The sequence below is a fragment of the Haemorhous mexicanus genome, chromosome Z (assembly GCF_027477595.1).
Source record: "Haemorhous mexicanus isolate bHaeMex1 chromosome Z, bHaeMex1.pri, whole genome shotgun sequence".
Classification (NCBI taxonomy): Eukaryota; Metazoa; Chordata; class Aves; order Passeriformes; family Fringillidae; genus Haemorhous; species Haemorhous mexicanus.
Genome location: NC_082381.1, coordinates 41,848,753 through 41,874,780, shown reverse-complemented (window position 1 = coordinate 41,874,780; position 26,028 = coordinate 41,848,753). Strand labels below are relative to the sequence as shown.

Here is a 26,028-nt window from a genome sequence, read left to right as displayed (position 1 = left end):
TGCTCAACACCCAGGGCGCAGGAGAGACCCCTGTAACACTCCTCCCATTATGGGCCTCCATGCAGAGCTCAAGTACGACCCATTAATCCCTACCTTCTGAGTTCAACCATCCAACCAGATTTTTACCCATCTAGCTGTCCACCCATGTGGAACCATAGCATTCCACTTTGGATACAAGAATATTGTGGGAGACAAGTCATAAACCTTGCTGAAGTCAAGGTTACACTAGTGTCCTCTCCTACACAGATCTACACATTTGTCATGGAAAGCTATCAGGTAGGTCGGGCACCACTGACCATTGTCAAATCCAATATTGGCTGTTCCTCTCTTTCCCCATGAGCCCAGAAATGTGTTCCAAGAGGCCTTGTGTTATGATTTTTAAGAAGACTGAGGCAAGGATGAGTTTGTGGAAGATAGGAGATACCATTATGTGCTTTGGCTGATTTGTTACCTTCAGCAGACACACGTCTTCAAACACAGGGGTTTCACACTGCTTCCCTCTTCCCTTTTCTCCTGCGTATCTGGGGCTTCGTACAGCTCTGTGGTATCTTAGATGTTTTCTAAATCATGTTTGTAGAAGCAATTAGAAGTATTTCAAAGCTTATGTATGCAACTACTCACTCTCCCACCATAAAAAGTCATATTATGCTTTCTTTGATCTCTTAATTATTTATACTGTTTCTCCTTGAGAAGGTCAAATCCTGATCACAACTACTTTCATATTCACAACACAGAAAGGAGACACAAAGTAAGAGTAGTAGAAACTAGATGCTCACAAAGTTTAGAACTTCACTGTTGGTCTACAGGACAAAGATTTATTACAGAAGAGGTTTATTACATCAGCTTATTACACCCTTCACCAAAATACAGATAAATCAGAGCCAGGAACAAAAATTTTCATTACCCTTTGTTGTCTCTCATTGCTTAATGGAGGTACCTGGATGCTGTTTTGAACAACTCAGTGGAGATTCTCAGCACAAAGCTGAGATCAAGACAAGTTGAGATGCAGACAGTATACATCTGTATACACAAAATCCAAAGTGATAGCCTCCTTTCCTCATCCCAACCTACTCCATCCATAATAGGTTACCCAACCTATAATAAGTCAAAGAAACAGAGGCATTCCAGAGACTAGCATCATAGAAACATCCAGGTATGTAAACATTTTCCAAACCTGCAACAAGAAGGTTAAGTGAACTAAGGACAGAAAAGCCCTGTGTTATGGAGGAGGGAGACTTGGCAGAACCCCTTGTCTTTTCTCATGAAGTCAGAGATGTTGAGTGTAGAAGGCAAAACCTATGGCAAATCATTTTTTTCTGCCAATGCATCATCACAAATCTTCTTGAGGCAGAGCTTTGTGTGCTCTAAAATGGCGAAAAGGTAGCAAAACCTTCCAGATTAATGTCGTGGCAAAACACTGGAGGTCTTACCTCTGAGTCCAGAGAAGGGCCACGAAGATGGCAAAGAGGCTGGAGAACAAGTCTTCCAAGGAGCGGCCGAGGGAGCTGTGGCTGCTCGGCCGGAGAAAAGGAGGCTCAGGGGTGACATTATCAGTCTGTACAACTCCCTGAGAGGAGCTTGTAGCCAGGTGGGGGTCGGCCTCTTCTCCGAGGCAGCTAGAGACAGCAGAGAGGACCTATTCTCTAGCTGCACCAGGGGACGTTTAAGACGGACGCTCGGCGGAGTTTATCCACAGGACGAGCGGTCAGGGCTGCCTGGGGAGGTGCTGGAGGACAAACCGGGCCGGGCCGGGCCGGGCTGCCCGAGGAGGTGCTGGAGGACAGGCCGGGCCGGGCCGGGCCGGGCTGCCCGGGGAGGTGCTGGAGGACAGACCGGGCCGGGCTGCCCGGGGAGGTGCTGGGGAACAGACCGGGCCGGGCCGGACTGCCCGGGAACGTGCTGGGGGACAGGCCGGACGCGGCGCTGAGGGCGCGGCCGGCAGGGGGCAGCGCGCGCCGTCCGCCGGCGCTGCCGGGGCACCGCCCCCGCCCGCCCCCGCCGCCGCCCCGGGGCGGAAGCGCGGGCGGGCGAGCGGCGGCCGGCGCGGAGCGCGCGGAGCGGGCGCCCGGCGGGAATGGCGGACGGGGCGCGCTCGCTGCGCGGCAGCGGCGGCGGCAGCGGCGGCGCCAGCCCGGCCTCCAGCCCGGTGCTGGGCGGGCGGGGCCGCGCCGCGGCGGGGGGCAGTAGCCCGCCGGGCCACGCGTTCCGCAGGGTGACCCTGACCAAGCCCACCTTCTGCCACTACTGCACCGACTTCATCTGGGGGCTGGCCGGCTACCAGTGCGAGGGTAAGGGGCTGCCGGGCGGGCCGGGACCTGCCGGGGACGCGTCCGGTGTGAGGTGGGGGGGGGAGGAAAAATTGCCTAAACCCGGTGCTGATAAAAACTCTATTCATAATTAGTATCAACAAACTATAGTACTAATATCTAATTTTAAAGTCTAGTGCAAAACCACAGTACTAAAACGCAGTACTGAAATACAGTAATAAAAATAGTGCATTCCGTCACGAAAAGAAGTGTCTAATGGTAGTAATCAAAATTCTAGCAATAGTCTAATAATAACAGTCGTGAATTGCAAAAATCAAGTCTGAAAACTACAGTAGTAGCTGAAAATTCAGTTCTTATTTTAAATTATAGGAAATAATAATAATAATAATAATAATAACTCCTAACAAAAATATTGTAAAATCGGAGATGTGTCACTGCTCACTCCTGTGTGGTGACACCGGTGTGTGCTGTGATCCAGCAGTGCCCCAGCCCATCCTGGGGTAGACACACTGTGAGCCACCAAGCACCCCAGCAAGTTCACAATGGATCCATCTCAGGGACACCCTTACCTACTGAAATCCCATGCCTGATCTCATGGAGAATCTGAGACCTGTGTGGAGTTTGAACCTTTTAAACCTTAGCTGACACCAGGAAGGGGAGAAGGAATTTCTAGGTTTCCTTGCTGGACTACGCATCAGCCGAGGTTCTTGGAACGGATAAAAATTATAATTTGTTCTGATGCGGCAAAATCCAGTGGTGTCGTAGCAAAAAGACTGGATCTCTGTGTCCCTCTTTAAAGGAAAACAAACACACCACTACCAAAACAAAAAACCCAAACAAAACAGCACAAAACATGATGTCTTCATAAGCATATGCAGTCCAGCTGGCTTGGGTTGCAGCTCCCAGGCCAGGTCCAAAGAGTCAGGTTGTAAAAGAGCCTCATTGTTTGGGTGGGTGTCAAACAAGGCTGTAGGTGTAGAACAAGTACTCTTCAGTTCTTGAAATAGCTCCTGCCTTTTGTCATTGCCAGGGGTAAAGAGAGTGCTGGATTAAGTTGGGTGGAAGTCTTGTTCCTGTGTGGTGCAAAGCAAGTCTTGCAAGGATGGTTTTATATTTACTTAAAAATTTTCTGAGAGAAGTGTTGTTCTGTCTATGTAGCATAAGATCATTGCTTATCCTAAGAAACAAAAAAGCTCCAAGCTCACATGGCAATTTCTTTCATTGTGAAAATGCACAAAGCCAGTCTTCTCTCCTATCACTGACTTTAAAAATGGCAAATTTTTTTGAGTTGTAAAACTGGGCATTCAGATGCCGGTTTGTTAGAGCTGAATAGTTTTGGTAATGCTAATAGGTGATGCTAGCAAAATGTGAAAGGACCAGAATGTCTCACTTTTTTTTTTAATCCATTCCCATATGACATTCTTAAAGTGTATTCCTGCAAGTTGCATTTAGGATTTTTTCCTAGTTTTCCCCTGCAGTTTTTGTTCTGGAACTTTTCTTCCCCTTTGGCTTTTCCAGCAGAATTCTGGATAAGCATCTTTAGCACCACTATCTAATGACCATGTGCTGATGGAACACTTCCAAGCTGCGTGGTTAAAATATCTCTTTTAAAACTACATCTGAAAACTCCACCCAAACAAGTCACCTCTGTGAGGGGTAATACAAGAGAGGGGAAATACTCTCTGTTTTCATTAGCTCTAACATTCTCTGCTCAGAGTGTGTAGGAAAACCCTATAATGGCACCTGGCACATCAGTGTCTCCACTGGGTGAAAAATAAGAATTAGGGGGTTTTTTGTTTGCTTGGTTTTTTTGTTTGTTTTTTGTCCTTTCATCTGTTTTCAACCAGCTATGCTTAGAGTCATGTTTGTCTTTCCAACAACTTGCTCTTAAACAACAAATCTCAAAACTACCTGATGGATCATTTGCTCATGTGTCTGCTGTTGTCAAGTTCCAAGTTATTTAATAAATGCTAATATGATTTCTTAAACTGTTAAATGGAATTTTTAAAATTCCATTTAATTGTTACCTTCTTGTCACATTTACTTTAACTAATGGAGTTTGATCGCTGCACTTTAGAAAGTGATAGAAAGAGTGCCAGGCTGTTAAAACAAAAAAGTAACCCACCCAGCTATTAGAGAAGGAAATGTTTGCTGTAAACTTGAAAAACATGGTAGATGATTGCTACCTCCTTTTTCTTCTCTGCGGAGAGTCTAGGTTTGCAGGTGTAATTGCAGCTGTCTTTGGACTCGGTTTGATGAACCACCTACAGGCTTCAACATGAAGCCGTCGAGCAGCCTTTTTCTAAGTAGATTTGCAGTGGTTGCTCTTCCAGACCTGTAGGTTCAGATGTTCAGTCTCCTGATGCTGTTTGTGTTGACATTCCCTGAAGCTGGTTGTTACCAAAACAGAAGGCTTCCAATCTTTGAAGGGAACTAAGCATGCTCATGGTGTGACTCCTCCAGTTATTGTAAAGAAAGGAAAAAAAAAAACAAAAACAAAATAGCCTCTTATCTGTCATTAGTTTGACTAGCTGTTCGGCCTAAATTACCTGGATTTGTGTTTTAATTGTGATTAACTTTAGACCGTTGGAGAATGGCATCTTCTATGTGTGAATGATAAAGTTTGTGGGGTTTTTCTGGCACGTACCCATGTGGCTTACATAGCTGTGTAGCAAAAGTGCTAGAGAAGAGAATGAATTCTCAAAACATCCTCATAGTAGAGGCCAAGATAGTCTTTAGGTTTTCTCTGTGAATTCCAAAAAGTATATGGAAGAGATGCTCTGATGCTCTCCATAAAAGGCATAAAGTGTCCTGCATCTATTCTGGTTGTTTATAAGATACTGTTTCCTACTCCAGTATGGGGGCCAGACCACTGTCACCAGCACTTTGTATGGGATTGAAGGTACTCCAGGGGATAATTGTAGCTCTCTTGCTTGGATTGGCAAGATATTTTTACAAGTGGATTTTACAGGGAATGCAATACTCTTCCTATATGGAATAGGTGTCCAGTTGGGTCTGAAGATGTTACTGTATTAAGCTTCTGTGCACATATTTATGTAATATCAGTCAACCAGTCTTGCATCTGTGGTTTATTCACATGTCCTCCCCACCTTGACAAATCTTTTTTCTGTAAATCTTTTGTAAAGAACTGTTTTTCTTACCACTTTGCTATTTGTAGCTGTGATTTCCTTTGATAAGTATGTGTGTATGTGTGACAGAATAAGTGAAGCTTGAGTTGTTGTATGGAAATCTGCTCTCTTATATTGCTCTTACTTTCCTAATCATGACCATTTCAGATGTGAGTGGATTTAAATTTCATCAGGCTTGCCAAAGAAGAGGCAGTGTAAATGACAGGTTTTGTGCATGTGTGTACGCATCTTAAAAAGGAAAAATACTAGATATATGAAGTCTGTATAAGATTTGTAAAGAGAGCACTTACTGGTAGTTCACAGAAGGACCAATTTCATACACTGAAAGGTAGCTAGCAGATATTTTATACTGGAGTTTGGGATTAGCTTCAGCTGCCAATAAATACATTTCTTTTCACAGTGCTTTTATTTTACATAAAACACTTCAAGAAAAAAAATGAGTTGGACGAATTGTGGATCTGTACATTTTTGGGAGCTACAAATATTTCCAGTTCTATAAAACTTTATAATGTAAAGTCAGTTTGGTTTACTTTGGGCAAGGATAAATGTAGGGGATTTAAGTAATAAGCAAGTTTGATTAAAAATTTACAATTGTTTAACCATTTTAGGTTTTTTATATCTATGTATTTCATTAGAATTTTTATGGGAAGCTGCAGTCATGGACATCTTGATATGTATTTGAGCAGATAGGGCACCTGTCTCGATATGAAGGCTCTAAGTCAAATAATATTTTGGGGAAACAACACCTTTATTTTCTGTTTTTGTTTTTGGGGGAGGAGTTGATGGGATTTGTGGGGTGGGGAGGGGTGGGTTATTTTTTTTAGACTTCTAAGCAGACCATCCAAACTTATTCCAAGATGTATAAAGCTTTGTTTCTCTTAATCTGATTTAGATGTTGGCTGACAACACCACAGTTTTTCCAGAATAAAATGTAAACGATGGATCTGAGTTATATTTATGACATAAATCTCAGATTTGGCAAGACAGCCAGAAAGCTGCTGTGATTTATGTGGGCATGTCCCAGATAAAGACAAGTCATGTTGTTCCTTGTTGATTTATGAGAGCTTGGAGATGTTCAGATAGCATTTGCAGCAGTCTTCGGATGCATATTTTGGACAAATTTTGGATGCAGTCTATTAAATTTAAAGGCTGTTCTAAGAAAATAGAGTCAGATAGGGAAGGTGTGTTAAAGCTGGGAGTTTGTTGAGATATGGAAGTAGTAGCAGGGAATAAGGGGACAAGGGGCAGTCTCCTTGGACTTTCATCCTTTCTGGCTCTGTTGTTGACATAGGCACATGAAGCATCCTTGACCCTGCAGATTTTATTCAGATCTGTTTTGAAGGAAGTGAGTGATATATGAGATTCCCCCAAGAGTCTTAATGCTTGCAGTTCAAAAGGAAAAACATATTCTTCCTTCTTGTGATGAGCTTCACCTGCTTTTGGTGCATTACCACAATACAATTTCGCTTCTATCCTCCAATCAGTTTGCGTTTTCAAGACCATGGTGCCTTTATTCTTCAGTGGTTTTCTTGCCAGTGGTGGGGCCTTTCTGTGCAACAACAAGATGTTTGGTGCTGAGATATTTGAATCAATGTGATTTTGCTGCATTTGAAACTTAAACAGAGCAAACAAAGACAGTCAAAAAAGGAAAAAAAAACCCCACACACCCCCAAAAAATTCCACAAAATAAAAGCTTACACAGAAACTTGGCTCAGTTCAGCTGATACGCATGTTGAGAAAAATGTTTGGAGCATTGACTGACACATTGAAAAATGCAATTTACTGGTCTGTATTTGAAGGATAATCCATTTTATACTGAAAAGAATTCATGCTTTTCTTTTCCCTGCCTCCTTCTGAGGGTGCCTCAGAAGAAAATATCACTGTCACCATCAGTGATGCAGAGAAAAGGACAGGGTGCTTTGTGAGAATGCACACAGCTTTTGTAGCTGGAAGCTATAGTTTGTGTTGATAGCATTAGCTCAGATTTCAGTCCAGAAACTCAATTAGATAGTAAATAACTTACTGCAGAAAGTGCTAAAGCCTGTAATCCAATACCAAGCCTTGCACAGCACTTTCATATATCATCTCTCTCGCTGCTTCAGTCTGACTCGTTGAGCAGTGACAAAAGCACTAAGGAAGGTGCTCATCAGCCCATCACGGTGTGAAGTGGCTGTGGCTGGTGCTCTGCAGGTTCTCTTTCTAGATGATCATTTATCAAATATACCTTGGACATAGTATGTTCAGGTGTTTCTTTGAGGGTAGTACCTTGGGTTCCTTTAATCTTGCACAAAATTTTTCAGTCTTTCTCTGGCAAGTTTCCCACAGACCATAGTTCTTGCAGTCCTGTGCTAAAGGTCTAAAAATTGCTTTTCATCACGGACTCTGCTATGTGCCATGGGCATTAATTACCTAGTTGTAATTGTAACTCAAGGTAGGGCTTCCTAAGTTTACTGCAGGGGGAATGGCATGCAAGGTGCTTAGTTTTCATTATCCCGTGGTCAGTTTGTAACAAATGTTTCTGTTGATTCCACCCACCAGCGCCACACACTCAGAGTTATAAATCCGAGAATAATACGTTTTGCCTTTTTTTTTTTTTTTTTTTTTTTCTTTGACAGGGGGGTTTCTCCCTGGGCATGGTGCCTTTGCTGGTCTGTTTTCTTCCTTTTTGATTACATGCTGTTTATAACCTGTCCATAATATTGCTTTGCTTCTTAGTATCCGTAGAAAGGTGCTTCTCTTCCTGATTTTGGAGCGCCTTCTCAGGTGGCAGCTCTGAATTTTCATTGAACCACACTGTCCTTGGATGACCTTTACTTTTTGGTTATGTCACTTGTTTCTTCCAAAGGTGTTTCTAACTCTGCCTTTCATTAGCTCAAATTGACTTCCTTCTGGGCTACTTGTTGCTCAATTAGATCCATCCTGAGCTGGCTCTTGAAAGTACCTTTGGTGAAACTGCTTTTGCAACACTTACAGAAAACAGGTGACTAAGTTACTTGAATATGTTTCATTTGATTCCAGTGGGGAAAGAGCAGATTGTATGTATAGTATATACATGTTTCTGAAGGATTAAACAATACTTGCTGATCAGCTCCTGTTCTTTTTGCATTTATTCCCCCCTCCAGACTTTTTATTTAATGGAAACTTTCAGTTTGTGAGAAGCTTGTTAGGAAACACTCCTCAGTGGAGAGCAAAACTGAACGTGTGTATATCACAGTGTGATAAGGAACATGTTGGAAGCACACTTCTTTTTTTTTTTTTTTTCTAAGTGTGCTACCACAGTATTCTTCCTTATTGTTGCCTACCGTTGTCTCACTTGTGGAAGTTTGTTATTCAGTAGAGTACAATCAACCCCTCATTTCACTTCCTGTTCTTATTTAAGCATTTTTATTTGCTTGGCTCTAGAAGAATGGGGGTGGGGCTGTGTGTATATTCATGCATATATATTCGCATATATTTTGTGACTTTGTTGCTTTCTTTCCTGTTTAAGATTGAATATCAGTGGATTATCAGTGGATTATTAATAGTGAATATTGCCATTACTTGGAAATATGTTTAGTATTATTAATGTGATGCACTGGTATCACTCACCTGCTTGGCTTCTTTTTAAATACCAGCTGTATGATATAATTGTCATGGCCCTTAGTATTGTAAAAATATAATTATTTAAGATCTAAAACAACTAACAGAATAAGCAGTGCTGTATTTGACCACAATTTGATTCATGCCTGAAGGTTTTCCATACACAGTACTGCTAGAGACATTCTGAATATTTAGCTAAACAGATTTTCTTGTAAGAAATTATTGAATAATTTGAACTTTAGGTGTTGAAATGGGAGCATTGTGTTGTTCTGCAGGCTAGTACTAGGTTATGGTGGTTAGGAAATACGACATCCAGTTTAAGTGCAAGAATGCATAGAAAAAGAATCTCAGTTCCTCATTGCTTTTCTTTCTGCTTGGCAGCTAGTGTCACTTTTTAGTGTCTTGGTTTGTCATGCTATAATTCAGGAAATTAGTCTTCCCTTTTTATGCAATACTTTCTCTGCAGAATATGAAAATAATAACTGGTACACCTTGTTAACCAGTGAACATAAGAAATAATCCACTAACCAGTTCCTTAAGTGGTTCAAGCAAAAATACTTCCTCAGTGCTGAGACCATTATGTGGTTAGGATCTTTGCCTGGGATCATCATAAATACAAGGAAATTGGTAAGATTCCCCTAAGCATGAAAACGGCATGAGAGGAGGCTCTAAACATAAAGTGAAAAAACTGTTTGCATTTGAGACTGTGAATGCTTTATTTTAGAATAAAAAAGTCTTTTTGTGAGATGACAGATTTTCTTCAGAATCTAGTTAGGATGGCAGAGTGTAAATCATCACACATACAAATTTGCATGGGAAACTGATTAGGACTAGCAATCCTGGAATGTATCTGCTATAAAAAGAATCCCTTAGAATTAAAAAACAAATATGTGGGCTGAGCAACAACCTAGGAGAAACTGCTTTTTCACATTCGACCTCTTCTCAAAACAGTATTGATAGAGAGTGCTCGAAAAGCTGATTTAAAAATTTTTGGTTATTCACAAATATTCACATAATTTAAAACTCTCAAGACACTTTTGCAGGTTGTTGCCCAGATTTTGGGCGGATGCTGTTGGATGTCCCAGTGCCATAGTACAGTGCTGGAGCAGTTGTGCCTGGCAGGTGTGCGTGTGGGCTGTGAGCAGAGTGTCTGGCCTCACTGCTGACGGTTGTCTGTGGTAGCAATAGCAGCCCTTCCAAAAAGCAGTCACAATCCCTTTGTTCTAGAAAATGGTTTTCAATTGCAATTATGTTTGATGCTCCAGCTCTCTGCCCAGATGCTGAGCAGACTTAATTCTGTTAACAGAAGATGCCGAGTGAGAAAGCGAACACGTGATCCAAGATGAGGAGGTGTGAAAGAAGAGATATAACCTTAAACAAGAAGAACTTAAAAGATTCCTGTTTCAATTTCTGTGCAGAAATCAAGTAAAGACTTACAGGCTTGTATTTTCTCTTGTGAAGAAGTTAACTAATAGCAGCTGGGTCTTTTAGACCTTGGTTGCCAAACCCCCTTTTAAAAAATAGGCTAAAGTAGAAGGTAAAAATACTAGCGTGTTAAAAATGCGCCTCAAAACAGCCAAATATTATTGTGTCCATTTTGGTTTTGACCTCTGTTATTCTTTTCCTATTATATTTCTTTCCAGAATAGCTCCTGTTTGGAAAATGCATAAAGATTTCTTGACAGTATTGTATTTTTCATTCAAGCACTTTTTCTTCAGGTGAACCAAATAAATTATTTAAAAGTAAATCCATAAGATAATGGAGATATATTACATTTTTTTGGTTTTGCTTTCTTACTTTTACTTTTGCTCAGTGTAACTGTTTCCTAAACATACTGTCCTGGGAAACTTTAAGAACCTTTCAGTGTGTGTTGATAATTCATGTGCATAAATTAATAGCTGATTATGCTACATAGTAAATTAAGATCAAGTGCTACAAGAACTTTCTCTGTCTGATCAATTGAGAAGACCACACCAAACAATACTAAAATGAAATGAACATATGAGCCTTGATATAATTTGGTCCCTCTTTGGGAAAGATTTATGTCTTTTCAGGAAGAGACTTTAAGTTTTAGTGCTTATGAACGGAATTATTTTATTTTGGAAATTCTGGTGTATTCATCAGTGGTATGTGTAATTTGCACTGCAGGCTTATGTTGTCCATATAGATGTAAACACTCATCTTCTATGAATTTTGTATGATCTTAGATACATACTGTTGCTTTAATTCAGGAGAAATATAGTCCTTGATCTCATCAGTGACTCAAGCCTAAGTGTTAGAACTAAAATGCTCACACTTTCTCAAAAGGAATCTTTCTAAAATACTTGAGGTGAATAAAATGAAGAATCAAGATTAAATAAAAATCATGAGGATCAGCACTTTCAGTTTGCCTTTTGGAAACAGTGCCTTGTGAGTATTTTGTTTTCCTGATTCACCACTGTGTGAATCATTTGCCTTTAGTTTCCTGACCATGTCAACAGCTTTGTAGTGACCACACTGGACAAAATACCGAATGTACTTACCAGTCGGCACAGGATTCTGTTTCTTTGCTTTCTGCATTTTCCCCCTCAATTCTTTCCAGGTCTGAGTATTTTTTACTCAAATCCTATTGTTTTATACACTTCTGAGTGTGATGCAACTTGGAAATGAAGCCCAATAGGAATGACAAGTAAAGGTTGCCATGGCAACTCTGGGGTATCTTGGGTTTTTTCCATGTTTTGTGTTGCTGGGAAGTATTGAGATGCCTTAGATAATCCAGATATTACCCAAATTAAATGTGGAAGAACATCTATTACGGGTTTATGCAGATTAATAATGGGACCTACATTTTAAATGTACCCAACTTTCCTTGAAAATTGTACCTGTGCTGTGGAGGCTGTGGGTGCTACTGCAACTAAGCTTAGCAGTGATTTTTCTTCTAATATCTTCAGGATTTTTTAAATTATATTTTTATATTCTGTGTTCAGTTTTAAGAGGCAGAAGAGGCATTGCCAACCTCCTGTCTGCTGGTTATATCACTGAGTGGAAAAGACTGTGTTTGTGTGAAATGCTGCCTGGCTCTCCTTGATCCAATCAGCATCTTATGTGTGTTTTGGAGGGAATTCTCAGTTTCCCCCACTGCTAAGAGCATAGAGCTAACTCACTGAGTTCCTGTGTGCATGGGATACACTTGGGGTTCACTCAGTGTGTCACTGGTGATATGCCCCCAGGTGCAGAACTGGTGTGTATTACAGCTGGCCTGTAGCCTGTAGTGTTGAGAATGTCTCCAAGTCTTTGGGTACTGTGAGAGTGTCCAGGCAGCTGTGTCAATATCACATTGAAGCTTATGAAGTCCTACTGTGCATTAAGTTCAGCTAAGATCCACCCTGTTTATTTCAGTGTAACTCAAATTCATCTTTTTCAAAGTTTGAGATGTGCTACTGTTATTTTCCTTTCATGTGTGTGAACGCATTTTGGCATAGCTGTCTAGTGTAGCAGAAGTGTTAACAGGACTGTTTTTGCATAGGAGACGTCTGAGTTGTTACTGAGGAGGATGACACTGATGTGGCAGTGTGTGGATTTATTTGTGCTATACTGGATAACAAGTGATAGTGGTGCAGGAGGCCACATGTGTGTGAGGGCTGGAACCTTGCAGTGTTCTTGCAGGCTGCCTAGACATGATCACCTCATGAAGTCAGCAAGTCTAAGGGCAAGGTGCTGCAAATGACTAGGAGCAATCCCAGACACAAGTACAGACTGGGAGAAAAAGTCATTTGACAGCAGCCCTGAGGTGAAGGACTTGAAGTTGTGATGGATGAAAAGCTGGACTTGAGCTGGCAATACCAGAATCAAGCACATCCTGGGCTTCATCCAAAACAGTGTGGCCAGCAGGTCAAGGTAGGTGATTCTGTTCCTTCACTCTGCCCCTGTCAGACTCCACCTGGAACACCGCATCCAGCTTGGGATCCTCAGTACAAGAAAGACATGGACCTCTTAAATTGTGTCCAGAGGAAGGTCATGAAGATGATTGGAAGGATGGAGTACCTCTGCAATAAAGACAGACTGAGAGTTGGGGTTGTTCAGCCTAGAGAGCAGAAGGCTTTCAGTAACTTAAGAGAAGGTTATAAAAAGGAGGAAGAGGGACTTTATATGGGCAGATAGTGACAGGAAAAGAGACAATGATTTTAAACTGAAATAGAGTATCTTTGGATTAGATATTAGAAAAAATTTATTTGCCCAGAGGCTGGAACATGTGGCCCAGAGAAACTGTGAATGCCTCATTCCTGAAGATGTTCAAGGCCACATTCAATGGTCTGATGAGCAGCCTGGTGTGGTGAATGGCAAGATGAGTTGAAACTACATGGTCTTCAAAGTCCCCTTCAGCAGTAACTATTCTATGATTCTGTGATGAAGTTTTTGTTGCAAGGATGCTTGCAGTAAATGTCAAATTGTTTTAGTGCATTTTCCTTTAAATTGAGGGCTGGATCAGTCTTCCTTGTAATTTTTGTTGTGCTGTTCTGAATTGCTGTAGCTCTTTGTTTTGACCAGTAGCTGTAAGTCAGCTGGACAGTGCTGATAAACAATTGACAAAGTTTCTCTTTGTAAGGCATCACCCTGAAAACAGTGACTTGGCAAAGCTGTTGCCGACAGCAGCTGCAGGGAGGTAAGCATTTATGACACTGGTGTGCATGCCCTGCAGTAGGTGGTTCTGTGGTCCACCTGGATCTTCCTTGTTCTTCTGGTTTTAACCATTTCATGTTTCTCTGCCCCTCCTGTCCAATTTCATTTACACATGCTGCCAAGCTGGCCCATCTCTGCTCCAGCCACTGGGGTTCAGTTGGTTGCAATCTGCAGCAAAAGACATGAGTGGCACCAGCTTAGGACAGAGCCAGAAGAAATTTCTGATTGCTAAATGGTCTTCAAGAGTCTTTTAGTGGTATCTGGTACTTGATTTTCTTATTGCCATGGCATCTTGCTGAAACCATGAGTTGGGTGTCAGTGGCGGACCTTCTTCTTTGAAGGTTGTTAGGAAGGCAACAACCTTCAAACCTTCTTTGAAGGTTGTTAGCCTTTCGCTGCATGTTCAGGGAGTGTGATCAGAGGTTTTTCTGTCAGCCTTCGAACCAGCTTGACCCTTTCTAGCTGTGTAAAGACTGCAGTCTGGAAAACCTGGAGAAAAGCCACAACTGTGTTACATGGTCTTGCATCTGGCTTGTGTGGGCAGCCTTCATCCTTCTGCCTGTACAAAAGAGCTGCTCGAGTGCTTAATTGTTTGCCCTCAGACAGATTTCTGTGGTTCAGAGACAATTTCTTTTTGGGCTCTTGTCTTCAGCATCCCTGAAGACTGCTGATAGCCATTGTGGTTGGGAGCCTGCTGAGAGAAGGGTCACAGCCAATGGTCTATTGCTGTTACTTTGTTGGTGGCAAAAACTGTGTCCCTCCAGGCTCCCTGTACAGCTTCACCACATTGTTAGTGGGAGGCCTCTTCTTCTGTAGGATCTCTTTTTTTTTTTTTTTTTAGGATTGACAGGAGATGAGTTGCTGAACTCTCTCCCCTGATGCTGTAGCCCTCTTGGAGATTTTTTGTTTTCCATCAGTGGACCATCACTTTGTCCAATGGCACTATCCTATCTTTGGCCTAATCTTCAAGAAAATAGAAGGTCTTAGTGCTTTCTGAATGTGAATGCAAGTTTGAGACTAGCCATCTTCCATCTCCCTGAAGAAGACAGCACTCTTAATATTGGGGACCGGTTCAGTAACTAAAACTGCATGTCTCTGAAATTCTGTGTTCACCCTCATTTCACTGGTGGTAAGTCTGATCCAGCTGTCTTTTGAGAGGAAAAAAAGTAAAGTCTGTGCAGAACTCACCTTTCTCATAAAATATCACAGAATAGCTTGGGCTGGAAGTGCCCTTAAGGATTATCTAGCACAACACCCCACTCCCACACATCCCACGCAATAAGCAGGAACATTCTCAACTAGATCAGGGACATTCTCAACTAGATTGCTTAAAGCCCTCTTCAACTTGACCTTGAATGTTCCCAGAGATGAGGCATCTACCAGCTCTCTGGACAAGCTGTGCCAGTGTTTCATCACCCCTATCACACCAAATTTCTTCCTTACACCCAGTTCAAATCTACCCTCTTCAAGTTTAAAAGTATTACTTCTTGTCCTATTGCAATGGGTCCTACTATCTTTCTTATATGCCCCATTTAAGTATTAAAAAGTGGCACTAAGGGTCTCCCTGGAGCCTTCACTTTCCAGGCTGAACAATCCCAAGTGTCTCAGCCTCTCACAGGAGAGGTGTTCCAGCCATGTGACATTTTCTCTGGCCCTTCTTTAAGACCTGTTCAAATGTAGCCATTCTTTCCTGTGCTCAGGATCTCACAGCTTGATGCAGTGTTCCAGGCTGGGTCTCATGAGAGCAGAGTAGAAGTTAAGAATCACCTCCTCTCTCAGTCTTTTGTCCACAAGCATTCCCAAGTGCTTCTCAGCAGCACTGCTCTCTTTCTGTTTACACCTCAGCCTATATTCAGTTGGCCATACTGTACAGACTGGAAAGAGAGTGGACTGCAGCATCCTAACTGGAATGGACAGACCCCTCTTCTGTGTATAGACATAGCTAGAAGGATGTCTAGATTTTCTGATGACTGTGGACTTAGAAAAGCCTCTTGACCGAATGGAGATGGCTGCTTTTGATACTGTGGAATAACTTCTTTGTACAGTTTTCTCCTTGAAATGCGAAGCCTTGGGCACTGAGCACACAGTGTAGGTGCCTTTGTCTCCAGCTGTTGGTGCTCTGGCTTTTCCTGCTTAGCAGGATCTGAGAAAGCTGCTCTGGGTAGTGTCAGGAGATGGGAGGATGGAGGGAGTTCTGTTTGGCAGGTGAGGTTCCTTTAGTTCATTTGTCAGCACTCGTTTTACGGTACCAGGAGGATGGAGGAGCAAGATACCATGTTGTAGGCTTCAGGGATGTGAGAGTGAGAAGTGCTTATGTAGCCCAGGTGCTTTGTGAGGCTACTACAATACAAGCAAACCTGCTATAACCAAATGATTGACAGTTCAAGTGTATCATCAAACTTATCTGACTGTTTTCTTAATAAGTAGCTTGTCTTATTTTCACTTGTCTTGTTACTTTGTTATTTTCTACCAGCATATTTGAAATAGAAATGAATAGGAATTCAGATGTGCTGCCTTGAAATTATAGAGGTCAGATGCTACAAAAACATTTCTTTGGAGTATCTGTACCTATAAAGAAAAGGTGTTCTCATGCATATAATTCCGGGAATATAAAGTGCAAGGCAATTCACATTGTGTGGAGGCAAGCTGCATTTTTATCAGACAGGATGTATACTGGTATCTCCATTTAAAGCAGAAGCATGTACAATTGATTAGCTGACAAGACCAGAGAATCTCTGAGAGAGAAAAGAACTGTTGAATGCAAGTGATGTGTAAGGATACTCAGCAGATCTCTGAAAAACCTTAACAAGGTTTTTATTTCTTTTGGATTTTCTGTAGAAGAGTATTTACAGTGTTGTGTCAAGCACACTGTAAGTAAAGCCTGAAGTTGCTCACCACAGTGAGAAAGGAGGGTCTTTTTAGTGCTTGACTTCTTAAAGATTTCAGAGATTTTTCTATTTCTCTCTCACCATTGTTTGAAATATTTTGGGAAGGCCAAAGCTTCTATGACAGTTTTCCTGGTGACATTTAGCAAGCATTACACAGCAGAATTCTAAGCTTAAACTAGGCTATGTTTTTGTCTGAGAGAGCACACTGATATTGCATACAGGTCTTTGCATGTTTCTGCTGAATTGGGAAATAAGCTGGTGAAGTCCATGTGCTGCATCCAGCATTCCTTTCAGTGAATAGTCACAGTATTCAGACTGGCCTGTGGTCACAGTTGTAAATGAAAAGCTAAATGCGTCTGTGTTGGCAAGCTGCTACAATGGAAAAGTAGCTCAAAGCTGTGTAACAAATTTAAAAGTCGAGTCCCACAAACTTCCAGTAAAATGAAATTGTTGCTTTTAAGTTACTCCTGAAAATAGTGACTGCTCCACCAGCTTGAATGATCCTGTCTGGATTAGCAGTCTGGTGTTTTTGATATAATTTAAGAACACTGTGATAGAAAAAATAGAAGTATTTTTCTCCAGTCTGTGACTAATTACCCCGTGGGCATTTTCTGAAAGCTATTGTCTTTTAACTGTCAATAGATCTCTTCAGTGAACGCAAAGGCAGTCCTGATGAACAAAACAAGTCTGCTTGCACACCAAGGACAACTTCAGAAGGGAGTGATAAAACCCCTGGAGGAGAGAGGTGGATTAAACCTGTATTTTGGCTTCTGTTATGTCAGGCACATGCTACGGAAGAGCAGGCAGAGCAGAGGAAATAACCTACTTAGTTTTAACCAAAACAAAACTTTGTTTTGAAAGATTTAGATTGACTTAGGCTGAATTGTCTTGGTGCTGATATGCCCTTCAAGTCCCACTGATTCATTGTTTGGAAAGTAGAGACTGTTATTGTTGTCTTGCATAACAGCTTTGAAGCTCTGCTTTACTCCCTGGCTTCACTAGATTTCTTGTTTGTTTTCCTCTGTCTGTCTGCAAGCAGTTGTCCTTCCTTCTTCCGTCTTCTAAGCATGCTGCAGTAGCTGTGCCTCCTGCAGTGGCCATCTTTGCCTTTGTGTGCATGGGACTCTTTTATTAACTAATTGGAGCAAGCTGATTCTTCTGTGTTCGGCACTACTGTACCCATCTTCCTTCCCCAAGCACTCGTCAACAGCTTCTTTGCATAAGCCAGTGCTGCAATTTCATGACCTCTGCATCCTGGCAGAACCAAGGTGGAAGTTATGGCATCTCTGTGAATGATGCCAAACAAATTGGGAATTTTGGGAGCCCTTTCAGGTTCTGGAGTAAAGCAGTTTGATTTGCTGACCCACCAGAAAGCAGAGAGCTCTACTGTGTTTCAGGGCAACCCTGGGGATATTGGCTGGACTGAACAAGTATTTACATCTCCTTCCTTAATAAGAGGGACAGAAAAAGAACATCTTGTTTTCTCATATTCTAGCAGTGATTGACAGTGCTCTTAAAAAAAGCTGTTTTTTCAGTTGCTGAGCACTGTCTTGTTTTGTTTGAGGTTTTGTTTTTTCAATGAGGGGAGGGGTGAGAATAAATACTTTAAAGGCTCTAGTGTATGCAAATTCAAATACTTTCTCTTATTCTGGATTGTTGAATGCCTTATGTAAGTTGGTGACTTATGGAACAAAGATTCAAAATAATTGCATCTGTTTAAGAGAAATATTTTTATTGCTAGAAGTGCTGATGACTGTCTGTTCAAAGCATGAAGCTTTGCAGAAAACCTGGTAATGTTTTACCCTTAATTCATTATTTCATTTTGATAAAAACAAGATGTATGCTACACAGTCAAATTTATAATCTGGTGTATTGACTTGAAGTTAAAAATCTTTGACTTTGGTAAATTGTTATGCTTTAGCAAACTGAAAGTATCATGCTGATTTACAGCATGTGTGAATCTGACCCTAACTCTACAGACTGTGTAGTCAGATGTTGCTGTAGTGCACTCTAAACAGTAATGCCCTCTTTACTGGAGCTACTGAAAATGAAAATTACTGGAAGTATTGAAAAGAAATTCAGTAGTCTCTGCTGGAATGAATTACCCCTCTGGAGTAAATGGTAAGAGCCATTATTCTCTCTTTAGTACCTGTTGCATTTAGAACATAGCCATGCTTGCTCTGAAAGCACAAGGCTTGAAACTTCACTGCACGTCCTTCTGCCCTGAGGAAACTGCTGCCAAACATCATTTGTTGCAGAGGTTGCTGATATGTTGCGCCAGGCGAATGGTAAGGTAAAAAATGCCTATGCTGTCACCTTTCCAAGAGGTCCATTGAATCCAGTTTTCTGGGAAACAAAAACTAAATCCTGCTCTTGGTGCTTGTCACCCTGGAGTTTGCAGCCATGACACTGTTGGATTTTGGAGCCATCTGCTATCAGTGCAGGCTCTGGCCAAAGCTACAGGTACATGTCCTTTTGCCACCTGTGGGAAGCTAGACTTCTCGTGTACACCTTCTGGACTTCTTGTGTACCCTTTTGTGGCAATCAGAGCTCGGGCCAGTTGTGGCTTGCTGCAGTCTCATGACAGCTAAGTCTGGAAATGTGTCGTGGGAAGTGTTAGGAGGCATGGACCTGTCTTTTCAGAGAATTATCATTCTTTGATTGGTAGAAAACATTGCTTCTTACAGCTGCTGGGGCTTGTTCAGATGAAAAAAGAATGATGTGACTACAGATGAGTTTCATTTGATGTGTGAAATACAATAAAGGGCTGAAGGTTGTCATATGGAAAAGGAGGATAGAGATTCTTGGGATGTGGAATTTTACTTGTGAGTACAGAGACACACTTCAGAGTAGGAGTTAAGTTACACTTTAGATATGTGATGAGGACTTTGTCCATGTTTCTCCATCCATTGCTTCAACTGTTTTTGTTTAAAATAACCTTTTTAAGATTGTGCATTTAGATAGAGATAATCTATAACACTTTCAGATACCTGTTGTTGAAATTGTTCAATATTTCATCTGGTAGAAACTTCATTTTATTTCATCCTATAAAATTTTCATGTGCTTAGGAAGATATAAACAACATTCCCCTGGCCACCCAAGTCTAGTGCCAAAGCCAGCTGGTAACCATAACCACAGCCTTTTCTTAGCCTTGCTTTTCTGAGCATCTTAGTAGAAGACAGATATAAACAAAGATATTGTGCATGGAAGGTTCCCACTGGAACTGAAAGTTGGCATTCACAGTGTGTGAAATGCTAAAATAAAAACACACTGACTGCGTGCGTGGGTCTGGGTGTCAGATAAAAGCGATAGAGGGAAGCAATGAACTCAGTCAAGGCTGCACATGGATTTGTGGCAGTGTGGGGGATTGTGCTACACAACTCTTCCATTAACAGTCCACAACCTCCTCGACAAAGGCCAGTAGTGAGATGAGAGCTCATGCTGACACCAGCTGCTGAGGATTACAGAAGTATTTTTCAGTCTCATTTTATTGCTTGGTGTGGTTGAATGTAAAGTGATGGTTATGAAGGGGAGGAAAAGTTCTCTTACAAGCTGTGAGTCTTTAGTCAGCTTTTACAGATAGGCAGGAAAGGATCTTAGAGTTGTAATGGTGCATCCAGGGAAATATGTGCCCTTTGTGTAATTGTCAAAGAAAGGCAACTTGAACGCTAGACGTTATTAGGAAAAGACTGGGCGGGAGTGGCAGAAAAGGCGCCTCTGTGCCACAGCATAAAGTCAGCTTGCTGGTTCTCTCTGTGCAATGGCTGGGCTGCTGCTGAGTCTGTAGGTGTCTGATGCAGCATTAGATCTTGAACATGACGTTTTCCTTTCTCTATTTTATTTTAGTCCCCTTGTAATTTTTTCATGTAATCTATGTACATTTATAGGGCTTTTTGTAGAGGACTGTAGAGATTTTCCATTTATGTAATACTCCTACATATATCAGGCCGTTTGTTCTAGTAAACTGTCCAAGGCAGGGACTTCTTCCAAGTCTTACATTTAACAAGATGCCTCAGAGAATTAGTGCACTTAATTTAGTTGTATTTATATTCACATTAATAAGCTGTGTATGTTCTTTAATGCATTGCACTTAAATTTTTCCAGAAATGAAAAATTTATTGTCAAAAAAATTGGAAAAATTGTCATCCCTGTAGAGCAATTTGATAATTCTACTTATAAAAATGTTTAGCAAATGCAGAGTTTGACTTCAGTGTTAAAAATAAAAGAAAAAATTAAATAAAAACCTAATATGCTAAAATACAAATATACAAATAAATTTCTGTTTTAAAAACACCAGAACTGAATTATGGTGAGTATTTTCCCAAAGAGGGAACAAAAGTAATTTTTAACACCTTCTAGACTTTTCCTCAGGACTGAGTGGTCTTTTCAAAAGGGGGAGAAGTTTATGTGTTGTATCTGATATTTCATGAGCAGTTCTCGCCCAGAATTCTCATCATATTCATAGGACACCAATACATAGCTGGAGTCCATACAGGGCATCATTCACTGTTTTCTTCTTCCTAGCTTTGGATACTGCTTTGAAGTCTGTCTTGAGAAGAGAGAGAAAAATGCTTATGTGGAAAAAGTGTGACATATTGGAGGGTATAAATAGTCATCCTTTTTCTAAGAAGTGTTACACAGCTCATGAGTTACAGTGATTCCCAGCTTTTATGTCCTGCCTTGCTGAGGAGGACTGGAGAGAGATGTTTTCTGTTTCTTTTCAAGTGTATGTTGGAAAGGTGCTGGCTGTATGTTCCCTGAGTTGCCATATATACACATGGCCTTTATCTTTATTGAAACATCAAGTCAAACAGAATGTGGGAGGAAAAGTGGCCCAGGAGGTGATGGCTTATGGGCAGAGCTGCTGTAAAACCAGATCTTGTGCTCCGTGTGGACAGGGAGCAGCACTGTGATGCCCAATGGCCAGATGGCTTCCTTGCTGAGCATTGGTGAAACCTAATTTTTCATAAGAAGGAAGTAATTTATAATTGAATAGCAGAAGGCCTCAAGGTAAACTTGTCAAATATGGTTGGTGCACCATGCCTGATTAGATGCTTATAAAGCCCCCTAAACCTTTAAGTAAATGTTTTGTACAGTGTCTGAAAGCTGCAATTGAATGGCTTTTTTTTGACTTAGCCCGTTGATGTGTGTGCTTGTAGCTCATCACTGAGTTTGTGTGGATCAAGAAATCTTCATCCATTAAAAAGTTCCACCTGTTCTCTTCCTTTAAATGCTTTTTCCTTAGAATTTTGCATTTCATCTACTGAAACTTCACACACAGTGTCTTCTGGCTTGTTTTTCCTAATGAAAGGTCACCCTTTAAAACCCAGAAAACCTCTCCTCGCTGTCAGAACTTAAGACTTAATTAAGCCTCTCTGGGACTATTGATATGAATGTAGAATTCTGCCACCTCACCTCCCCACCCCATCCTCCCACCCAGTATTGTTAATGCTTCAGTTTGCTGCCGTTTTGGTTTTATTTCTTTCTGTGTGGAATGTGCAAAATAAAAACAAATTGGTGACTTGTAGGAGTAATTTCACCCTCTGAAGAATGTGACAAGTTGAGGAGGAGTTGTATGTGTAGCTCCTGAAAAGCGTGTGAAAATCTTTCACTGAGAATGTTACCTTCTATGTTTGGGCACTGCTTATCTCCTGCTGTTTGTCTCCTGATATTCCTTAATTTGATTATTTGCAAATGCTTCCATTTTCTGGCTGACATTTTTGGAAACTAATTCTTTTCTGTGTTGTCTTCTTCTGTATGCATTCAAACAATTAAAACCTTTATACACCTTCCTATTTTGCTCCTTGTCCGAAGCATTCATTCACTGTTTGGTTTTACTGAATCTCTGAAGTTGCTGACTTAGTATGCTTTTCTGTGTCACTAGATGTTTCCTTATCTGAAACATATGTTACTGTCTTTATGCAGGAGCATGGTTTGCTGGATTTGTCAGTGCAAAGAGAAAATTGTGGTACTGTGTACTGACTTGGGTTGTCTAAATAAGTAGAGAACGCCTCAAGGTCCGTGGGAGGACCATCTCTTCCATGAGCTGGTTGTCTGAATTCCCTGAGGTGTTTGGATAGGGCTCAGTTGACTTGTGCATTGAATTTGTGTGCACGTAAATCTAATAGCCACTTAAAGAGGATGGTCTTGCAGACTTCAGTTGCCTGCTGCATCTTGGAGATCAGAAAATTCCTGTGATCCATCTGCACCATCATGCTCTCTGCTTTCCTTTCTAGCCAATCTGCTTCTGAGCTAGAAAAATGAGGGTAACCATGTCATTTCACTGAATTTCATTAGTCACTGTTGATTCCTCTTTGACTAGCTCTTAAATCTTTATGAAATTCTTGACATCTGCCTGTTTATATTTGAAGCTTCATATTCTGCTTTTCATGGGTCAGAGCCATGAGAACCTTTGTCACGATGCTTCTGCCTTCAGAGGGCATTTCCCCTCACCTGACCAGGTCAGATAAACTTTGGGCACCACTCTGAGACAGTGACATGGTCACCTGAACAAGTAGCTGAGTGAGGCAGATGTCTTCAGGGTATGAAGACATATAATAGTTGTGTTGTGACAAATTTCAGACTGTAGGTGGTAATGGGCAGGTGGCCTTTGACCCTTTTCTCCTGTAGCTTCTACAGACCTGCTCTCACCACAAGGCAGGTGACCTTCCTAAGAGCATCAGTAGAAATACTGCTGACCCCTAAGGAAGAAGCAAGTTTAATTATGTTATCATTATATTACCACTATGTCCATGTTGAGAAAACATATCTCTATGATGAGGATTCACCAGTTCTCTGTATGGACTCATACCTGTTTTCTGGAGCAGGAGGTGCATCTTTCCTCTGCCTGGATAATGGCTTTGCTTCCTTTAGTTTCCTCTGCACTGGTAGGTTGTGTGCTCCTCCCCACCATAGAGATCACCTCCAAATCTGCATTTGCAGCTGCAAGAATCCACTTCATCATCCTTTCTTTGGCTGTTTCCTTCCCTGATCTGCTGCCCTATTTGATTGGAAACAGCCATAAACCTTAGAGATGCACATAATACTTCATAGCAACCAGGAGAAGATTTGGTTCTGCTCCTTCCCACTTTGTTTCATCAGTGCAGTAATCATTCCGGGTTCAACCATGGATGATGAATAACACATTTGAACACAGTAGTGACTTGCAGTGCTTCTTTTTCTGACTTGTAGATTAATGAAAAAAAAAAAAAAAAAGTGCTTACTGCTCTTATTAAGATGGGTGCCAAGAGGAAAGGTGTGATCCTTTTTCTGCCACCAGAAGGAAAATTTACTTAGTGTGGGCTGGCAATAAGCTGTTTAGAGAAGTGGACCTGGATTTTAATGCTTCATTTGGCCTGGAAGGAGAAATATGCCATCAAAAGTCAATGAGCTGGAGAAAGAGGAGGAGAGGAAATTGACTGCTTTTGGTGGCACTAGTGCATACAGCCAGTGGCAACAGTGGACTGCAGATGGGAGGTTTAAAGCACTTGGGGTGTTGTCAGATACTTGAGAAACTTAGGAAGCAGTACACAGTGCTTAGGAAAAAAAGCAGGGAGGGGAAAACCCCCTGTGTACAGCATCAGTTGCTGCTGGCAAGTGATCTTCTGCCCTGGTACTGGGAGAGGTCTGAGCTTCCACTCAAGAGCGTGTCTGCACAAGGCTTCACGCTTGAACTGGTGGAAAGTAATTGTGAAAGAAAGAGGACTCTAAATCCATAGCTGCATGGCTTATTAGTTCCTAATTAATCAGAGGTGGTGGGGATGAAATAAAGAATCCCTTGTTTTCTTCACACAGCTTAATGTAATGCAAATTCATGGTAAGAAGCTGTGAAAAATATCCCCTCCATGAGAAATAATATTTTAAAACATTGTCATGCTTGAAAGCATACTTTGTGGAGCTTGGATGGAATTGTAAACCTGTAATAAAAGAAACACTTCATTACTCTTGACTTTCAAAGCTGCCTATAATTGGCAACCTTCATCTATACTCAGTTTGTTAAAATACTTTGTTTTCTCACATTTATGTCACTTACATTAGCTTGTAGAATAATTCGCTTGCAAACGTATCCTTCTGCTTTGGCTACATCAAAGAGCTGTTTTGGTCTGTTTAAAACTTTTTTTTGAAATTTAAGAACTCATTTTGATGCTCATCAAGAGAGAGAGTGTGGAGGGCATGACTTGCGTTAGGCTTGTATTGTTCTGGGATAAGCTGTCCTTCCTTTTCCATTGCCAGCATCTTAGTAGCAAAATAACTTGGAGTTCATGCACTGCTCAGGGTGTAACAGTTGTGTACGTTCTCAAACCTAGGGGATAGCAAATGTGTTTAAAAAGATGTATTCCTAGTTGTATTTGATCCATTTTTGGTTTTGTTTGATTGTGTTTCTTAAAGTCCCTTGCTTGTGAAGGGTTGCTCATGGTTCTTATTTTATTTCCACAGTTTGCAATTTCATGTCTCACGAAAAGTGCCTCAAGAATGTCAAGATACCATGCTCATGTATTGCTCCCAGCCTTGTAAGGGTGAGTAAAGAGACACTGGCTTGTCTCCTTCTTGGGATAATACCACACATTTATCTCTAATGAACATGGTGCTGTATTAGCAGTGGTTTTTTTCATATCATAATGCAAAAATTGTATTAGTCATCACTGAAGCTTTTATAGCTGCTCACAGACAAAGCTACACTTCCTTTGAGAAGTCTGCTATGAGCAACTGTAGATACTCTGTCTTTGAAGACCAGTTATTTGCATTCTTTGAATGTTACTAGATGTTCTTACTGTGTGTCATTACCTGGAAGTTTTGCAATAAAGTACTTGCTTTCAGATGGCTTGTGACCTTCTCCCACAAGACATCATGTGTAAGAGATTGATTCAAAGGGTGTGGAACATGAATCAACTTTACAGAATATAATAGGATGCGACTAAGGTACTAAGAAGCTAAACTGAAGAAAAAAACGAAGTGTGTTATCCACTTGGGAAAGGATGACAGAAGAGGAACAGAAGGGGAGAAGGACGTGAGAAATTTTCTACAGAAGTAGTAAAACACTACAAATACCTTAAGGAAGCCACAGGCAAAAGTCGAATGAGACATGGCTGTAAAATCAGTCATATTCATTACAGACCTCGCTGACTCAAAGCACGTTTATGGGAGTCCATTGTGTAGACCTGTGAAGGGGAGCCAATTCCCTTCTTTGTGTTATAGAACATTTTACCAGTTCCTTTTTGTTGTGGAGGCCTGTGTAGGGGCTGTGGAAGTTCGGAAACAATATGCAATTTGAGTTACAGGGATTGGATAAAGAGAAATTATTCATTTGTTTTTCTTCAATATGCTTTGTCTAGGTGATAAAGCTGCTAGGCTGCGCCAATGCAAAGCTTTGCTTTTTCTCTTTTTTGCTTTTCCTCTTTCCTTACATAGCTTTCATCTTGAGAGGTGTCAAAAAGGTGTCTGATACATAGAAATTTGCCTGTGAAACAGCAAAAAATACTGCTGTAA

At 41.2% G+C, this 26,028-nt stretch overlaps 1 protein-coding gene across 1 annotated transcript in view; it reads left to right on the top strand.

Moving 5' to 3' along the window:
* Positions 1-2,074: 2,074 nt before the first annotated feature.
* The window catches only part of DGKQ (diacylglycerol kinase theta), an 87,330-nt gene continuing 63,376 nt past the window's right edge, over positions 2,075-26,028 (top strand). The window contains exons 1-2 of the mRNA XM_059836977.1: positions 2,075-2,288; positions 24,979-25,058. Of these exons, the coding sequence (XP_059692960.1) occupies positions 2,075-2,288; positions 24,979-25,058 (294 nt within the window). The remainder of the gene's footprint in view (positions 2,289-24,978; positions 25,059-26,028) is intronic.